We start from the raw sequence: 7,989 nt of genomic DNA on the forward strand, positions 1-7,989 counted from the left end.
GGGTAAGTACAGCCCAAATATTCATACCAAATATTGTGTTCTTCAGCTGCAAAGTGGAAAGATCTCTAATTAGTAACTAGATTCAAATCCATTATTAATAAGTGTAATTAAACTTATCTTACTCTATCACAAAACATATCACAGTAAGAACTGTAGCACTGTGGTATAGCTTAAAATTAGCGTGGTATCTCTATATATCACCGTATAACGTGATGACCCTTTAGATTTACAAGAACCATATTTTTGTTGTTGGCCGGGTGCCAAATTAACCCCCACTTTTTCTGCCCTGTACCAAAAAGACCAAAAGGTATTACATTATACAGTTACATGACCACGTTATAACAGATAAAAACAGCTCTTTGGTAGCTTTCCTACAACACCAACGGCAGTTTAGCCGGCTTTGGAGCTCTATTTCTGCTACGGCACTCATTATAGTCCTATTCGGGACTACAGGACTAGTTTTCCAGGGGCATGTTAGAGAAATTCATGTCTCACAGATGTACTTCGCAATTTTAAGTCTGTGTATTTCTCACACAACCTCTGTAAAAAAATTCCAGAGCGAATGACCTACTGTTTTTCGGCTAACTCAGCGATCCTCTGAGTGTCAAGGTTTCCCCTTTAACCAGTGCGCGGGAGAACATGTGGGCGCACGTGCACGTGCAAGGTGCACGAGCACCTGCTTCTCGTTTGTTGACAACCGTGACATTGTGTACATTGGACACGTGTTTTATGTTTCTGTTATGTCTCCTCCCAGTTCTGTCATTGGCTGTTGTTTAGCGTGTGTCTAGATTGCTGTCAGCCGTCAGCAATCAACACGGTGATTGTGCTTGTATATATACCGCGCGTCTCCCAGCACACGGCGCAGAATATTATAGTAGATTAGTTTAGATTCCTTACCATAGTCATAGTCATAGCCATAGCCAAGATCCATGTTAGAGTTATTTAGGTTAAACATTAGATTTAGTCCACGCTGGTTTCTCCGCTCCCAGTCCCTCGCTATTGTTCATTTGTCTTGTTTTGTATATCGACCATGTTTTCCGTGACCGCGACCTTGATTCCTGCCTTGCCCAGTTTATGCCTGTTTGCCGACCGCCGGACCTTTCCATGTTTTTGGATTACGTTTTGGATTACGTTTTTGGATTCACCTGCCTGTGTCTCTCATTAATAAAACTGTCAAACTGCATTTGCATCCGTCCTATCTTCGTTACGTCTCGAGACGTGACACTAAGAACTGGAATCCCATCCGAATGCGGATGTCTGTGATTCCCGATCAAAAGGAACGCTTTTCCTGGTGTGTTTTGGCCAACGTGAATTACCGTAGAAGCTCTTACACGCGCCTTTTCGGCTTGCTGCGTGCATCTCAGTATGGACGTAGATGTTTTTGCTACCCAGTGAAGAAATAAAAAATAAAAATCAACAAGAAGAGCCGAATCACGTATATTACTAAGACTAGCCGCTGTAATATCGGTGTCAAGTGATTACTCACCTTCATTTCTGCACTCATACAATGGGTGGTTTTATAAAACTAGTCCTGTTCGAATAGCGCTTATGTTTCAGTCCATCATTTTCAAAGTAGACACTTTGTTTAGACAAATATATTTATAAAAAATACAAAGTCCTGTTATTTTCTGGATACAGATAGCAGTATGTTCTAATAACTGGTCATTAAAAGTAATGAGTCATTAAAAGCTAATGAGCTAGTGGCAATATAGCTATTATAATTAAGCTTAGATTCAGTTCTAGGGCATGGACTTTTTGCATCAATACCAATGATTTTTGCCAACACTTTGGAGGTGAAAGTAGACAAATAGAGAAAAGGAACGTGAGGACCGTGATTTCCAGGTGATGACGGACATCACACTGTGTGATCACTGTCACACGTAACCATGTCACTGTGTCATATGGCATTCTGTGTGGATTACCTGCAATGTGTTGTTTTCTCATGCAAAAATGTTATAACTATAAGAACAAGAGTTGAAAAACAGCACGCAAAGGCTCACACTGGACTTCATTTAACAAAGAATTCATGCTAACCCCACTTGTGCCAACCCAGGAGACAGAGATTCTCTCCCATGCACACGAAGCCATCCAACTCGGTGGCCTGAATCCAGTCCCCAAGCGCAAATTTAAAAAAAAAAAAAAAACTCGCATTGCTCATTTTTTATTTATGGATCCAGCTGTAAAGGCTCTGACAGCAGTCAAGCAACAATTTCACCATTGTATCTGATCAGGAGTGAACAGAACACTAAAGTAAAGACAATTAACAGCGTCTCAGTTCCTGCTAAAAGAAAACCAAACTAAACGTCAAGCATGCCATGAAAATATACATGTGAGCCCAGGAGAAAAAGATATTTTAAACATTTCAAAACAATCACCCCTAACCTGCTTTGTTTGGATTTTTTAAGGAAATAGAATGAATTCTCCAAATGCCATATGGAACTGCCGTAGCACTTTCCTTAGAAATCTACAAAATAAATAGATCTATACTTTTTGAAAAGGTCACCTCCTTCCATTAACGTGAGGTTACAACCACAAGGATAATGAATATCTACACTTTGTGTATTTATATATTACACAAAGTGTATATAAATCCATTTTGATCTGAATTTGCTCTGAAATACCACATGACCAAATATGCTCTGATGTGGGACAGCGGTGTTGGAAAGGTGCCCTGCATTAGTGCCTGAATACTGAGCAGTTCTGGGTAAGTTCTGTTGTGAATCACAGCGTATGACTAATATTTGGTAGTGACTGTAAATGGACATACAGTATGTAAGGGCAGGTGTTATCTAAAATGTCACTAAGACTGGAAAGCAATCTAAAGAAAAATGAAATTTATATTAAAGGATTCATAAAACTGTACATGACTTATAGGCATTAAAAAATGTGTACGTGTAAACAACAACAACAAAAACCTAGTTCCAGTGTGTCAATCTATATACTCACGAAATTGGCTCTTTCTCATTTTAATAGAGCCTTTACAGTAAAAAAAAAAAAAAACATTCATTCAAAAGGTTACTTTTACACACAAAAGGTAAAAAAAAAATGCTTTAAAATGCATTTAATAAAGCAATAAGCCCACACAACGCAATCTGTTCATCAAAGCAGAACTCCCTGTAGTGAAAGGAACCAATCAATACAAGGCAATTTCCATGTTTACAGGGTAACTAAATCTCTGTTCAATAAAAAGCAATCAATTAAATAAGAGGAGCTCGTGCTCCAATTAACAACGAATTAAGACACTCTGCGAAATCTGCAGCCACGACACAATTAAACACGTTAAGGTGTCATAATCTACAGTAAGCAATTAGTGAACAACAGTTCAGCAACAAACAATGAGCAGAAATACTCCTGATGTTAAACGTTGCCTATTGTCACTGTCACTTAAAGTCATGGAGAAGCCAGTGTTGGTGCTTTGGCCATAACATACAGGGCTGGACAATTCACTAGCCTGGGAATCTGGGACAAGCAAACTTACTGACTGGTTTAGACTACGATTAAGATTTTGAAATATGTGTGTGGTGGGGGGGACAGAAGCTGGTTACAAGTTGGCTATAGCAGCGATCACTAGAGTAAGTGTTTAGTCAGTTTTTATTACAATTATTTTTATTATTCTTTTAAAACTGGACCGTAAATAAATGTAATGTGTTATCAGCTGTAACTAAATTCTAGGGCTGGGTATTGCGACCAATTTGGCGATTCTTTTTTCGATTCGATATCTATATTCCAATTAAAAATCTTAGTTTTGCAGACATGGAATCCATGTTTTAATATAAATACTAGTCGCTGAAACCCTCCTACTTTAGCTATATTATTGAAATACACATTTATGTGAACAATAGGGTGCGCACGATTATGTTTAATTACTTTTTACTTTTACTTTGAGAACAAACATTGCAACATTGCAAGAAATCATAAATACGTGCATACAATAAACAAACTGCACATTAGTGTAAAAAATAAATAATAAAAACATTGTAAATGCGCGACAGTGAAATTCATTAACAACTTGAAACGTTTAAGAAATAAAACCGGTTTCAAAATTCAAGATGGCGACACCTTCAGTACGCGAGGTGAACTACAGATAATATTCACATCACATCAAAGAGAATCGATATTTTTTACCCAGCCCTACTAAATTCATTGTAAAATGTAAATAAAGTTATATCAACTACACATGCATGTGCTTGTGGTGAAAAGCAGCATAGATACTTACTGAATTCTTATATAGCCTAGTGAAGCTAAGATGCATCAAACAATGCTGATTTGTTGCTCTGCTCCGAGTCTGACAGCAGGTTATTAAGATTGTATTGTATAGGATACAAAAAGGAAATGCATATTATGAGATGCAACACACTTTCTTTTTGTTAAGCTTAAAGCTGCCAACACTACGGTTTCTGACTGACATTTAAATCGTCCAACTTGACATCGTACTAAGCCTGACACAGGGGTATAAATCAAGTGAGCCCATTAAAACATTACAGCACATCCAGACAGTTCTCAGATCAGCTGGTGTTTTAACAGCATTACATTTCTATCGTGTTCAACATTTTTGCCGGTGTTATTTGTGAACTATGTGTATTGCCGAGCCAGTTCTTGAGCACGCAAACACCTCCGTTGTACAACCAGTGGATGGGTCGCAATCGTTATAGCGTTGTCATATCACCCAGGTCTACTAAAAACGTGGCTGCTTTAACTTTATAAGCATTAGCTGAGGAAAAATATCTGGTCATGTAGTCTAGACATGTAAAACTAGGTCAAAACGGGGCACTAACTGATCCTATATGTGGTCATTTAAAATAAATAAATAAATAAATAAACCTGATGATTCATACGATAGCAAATATTTCGCTAGCACCAGATTTCCAGAAACAGCTGTTGTCTAACAATTAAGACTGATTAGACAATCAGATCTTTTCACCCAACAGATGGTGTGATTGTTTCACAACAGTGAGGATGCTTGTTTTCCTATAGGAAAAACTTCAGTACCACTGTTAATGAGACACATGCATGCACACCAAAGCATATGCATATAGTCAGCATTCATGCATGCATCTGTTTTACATCAATAATCATCCATTTTAAGAATATATTCAGCAATATTCATCACGCATTAGCAAAAAATTCATCAGACTATGAAAATATACTGTATTTTCAGGGTCGTATTCATTGACTGGAGCTCCAGAAACTGATTTTTGCACCATAAATATTGAGTCATAATAGGTTATTTCAATCATTATATTTAGAGAAATACCCAGCAACCATAAATGAAGGACATACTGCAGATACACATATTGTAGAGCACATAACTCAAGCACACATACACATATAAAGCATATAAAAGCTGGTTTTGCATGTTCTTGGTTAATGCCGCATGTGCATTTTCACTCCTATAGTCTAATCTGAGGAACTTCGTTAATATGATATGACGTTCATTCAAAGACATATTAATAGTTATACACAACCCATGTATTTATGTGTAATAACCGGAGGTGTGAAGTCAAATGTCATTTACAAACTGTTGCTTCTACTAGTCATTTCGGCTCACAGTCTCCTCAAGTCTCCTCATATGACTACATAAACATCAAAGCAGATTTGGAAAGACAATGAATCATTGTTGGACACTCTCTGGATTCACTGTTTTTGCTTTTGATGATGGTCAAGAAGCGCTCCACTAATCTTGCCTAAACTTCCCAAGTGCATCCGTATGCGTCCTACAGGACTACAAACCCCGCCCCTTACAAAAGCACACCTACCATTACAAGTTACGGCCACGAGGAATACCATTAGGGTTATTAGGGTTGGGGAATTTGACAAAATTCCCACACCTATCTCAGGGAACTGTTTGTGGAAAGGCATTTCTTTTAATGATCAGGACTTTGCTGAATTTTTTTTTTTTTTTTTTTTTGCAGAAAACTACTTGAATTTGTGAAACTGCAATAGCACGGAAATTGTCTTTTGCAGTGATGATTGTTGGTAAACGAGACCTTTTAACTGTACATGTTCGACATGCATGAATCGAAGAGGTCTCGGCCCAAATCTGCAGAAAATCTGCAGCCATTTTGAAAAATTTGTAAGCTCCTCCGAATATCGTCGAGTTTGCTTCGATTTTGCATTCGATTTCTGCAATCACAGAATCCTGGGGGATCCTGAATGTTTTGTCGTCTCGCAGGAACGCAGGACAGACCCTTCTCAAACTTTCAGCAAATGCACAGCTGTGACAGAAGAAAATAGGCGTTTCCCAAAATAGTGTGTTTGTTTGATTTGTTTTGTTTTTACCTCGAAAGAGAAAAGCTTTGCTGCTGTTGTGAAGACCTGCAGTTTGACTTATTCCATGTGTAGCATTGGCCAAATCCAACTCTCTGATCAGATCAACCTGAAAATCAGCATCTAATCCAAACAGACACAGCGAGACACACAGAGAGAGAGAGAGAGAGAGAGAGACGAGAGAAAGAGAGAGAGCGAGAGTGAGTGAGGGGGGGGGGAGGGAGAGAGAGGGAGAGAGAGACACACACAGGCAGAGAGAGAGAGAGACGAGAGAGAGAGAGAGAGAGAGAGAGAGAGAGAGACAGGCAGAGAGAGAGAGAGAGAGAGAGAGAGACGAGAGAGAGAGAGAGAGAGACGAGAGAGAGACAGGCAGAGAGAGAGAGAGAGAGAGAGAGAGAGAGAGAGAGAGAGAGAGACAGGCAGAGAGAGAGAGAGAGAGAGAGAGAGAGAGAGAGAGAGACGAGAGAGAGAGAGAGACACACAGGCAGAGAGAGAGAGAGAGAGAGAGAGAGAGAGAGAGAGAGAGACAGGCAGAGAGAGAGAGAGAGAGAGAGAGAGAGAGAGAGAGACGAGAGAGAGAGAGAGAGAGAGACAGGCAGAGAGAGAGAGAGAGAGAGAGAGAGAGAGAGAGAGAGAGAGAGAGAGAGACGAGAGAGAGAGACACACAGGCAGAGAGAGAGAGAGAGAGAGAGAGAGAGAGAGAGAGAGAGAGAGAGAGACAGGCAGAGAGAGAGAGAGAGAGAGAGAGAGAGAGAGAGAGAGAGAGAGAGAGAGAGACACAGGCAGAGAGAGAGAGAGAGAGAGAGAGAGAGAGAGAGAGAGAGAGAGAGAGAGAGAGAGAGAGAGAGAGAGACAGGCAGAGAGAGAGAGAGATTATATCAGCGTTGAAGTTCTGAAGTTGCTTTTTACATGAATTCACTGCTCAGCACATTACATTGGAAGTTTGTGTTATTTTAAACATAAAAGAAAGATCATTAGACATCATAAATTGTATAAAAATGCTACAGTTAAAAATAATACACAGTTGAGATAATCTCAGAGTTAGACATGACACCTGATATTCATTTACAGACTGAACATGCCATTATGATGTCTAGGTCATGTCATGTCATGTCTAGATTTTTTGTAGACTACAGATGATGATGATGATGATGATGATGATGATGATGTCTATAACCTGGCTTGGAGATGAAAAAGGCAGCCGCCCAAACGCGCTGCGCTCAACTCTCACATTTATTCCACATGCACATACATTAAACCTGATCTCTCATATCTGATATGCATAAGCGTACCTGCTGCAATCGCGATCAAAACCGGTAAAAGAACTGCCATAAGAGCCATTTTCATGCGATTTTATCCTCGTGCAGTAACGTGAGATCCAGAAGCGCACTTGATGCGGACTTGATGCCGCTCCGAGCCGCAGCCGTGAGACTCTGAAGCGCGAGCAGCTGCGCGAGCGGGAGTTTTATCACCCAAGCAGCTTTTCACTGCACGCTGGGTTGTGATTGGACGTACATCGTAGCCCATATCCAATGAAAATAGAGACATGGGCAGGGGTTTGAGGTACCCAAAGTCTGCTGACAAGAATAGGGTTGGATTGAAAATGGTTTTCTGATGCTGAGCGTCATTTTTTTTTTTAGCAGAATTACCCAGTAACCCATCTATTTCACTCAAAATGAACTGCATTTGAACAAAAAAGAAAAAAACAACAACAACCAGATA

General features: G+C 39.6%; 1 protein-coding gene across 1 annotated transcript in view; it reads right to left on the bottom strand.

The window, feature by feature from the left end:
• The window catches only part of LOC108270557 (protein kinase C-binding protein NELL1), a 211,458-nt gene extending 203,769 nt beyond the window's left edge, over positions 1-7,689 (bottom strand). The window contains exons 1-2 of the mRNA XM_017477381.3: positions 7,560-7,689; positions 6,280-6,390 (exon numbers count right to left, since the gene is read on the bottom strand). Of these exons, the coding sequence (XP_017332870.1) occupies positions 6,280-6,390; positions 7,560-7,614 (166 nt within the window). The 5' untranslated portion in view covers positions 7,615-7,689. The remainder of the gene's footprint in view (positions 1-6,279; positions 6,391-7,559) is intronic.
• Between the last annotated feature and the right edge of the window lie 300 nt (positions 7,690-7,989).

This window comes from Ictalurus punctatus, chromosome 10 (assembly GCF_001660625.3).
Source record: "Ictalurus punctatus breed USDA103 chromosome 10, Coco_2.0, whole genome shotgun sequence".
Taxonomy (NCBI): domain Eukaryota; kingdom Metazoa; phylum Chordata; class Actinopteri; order Siluriformes; family Ictaluridae; genus Ictalurus; species Ictalurus punctatus.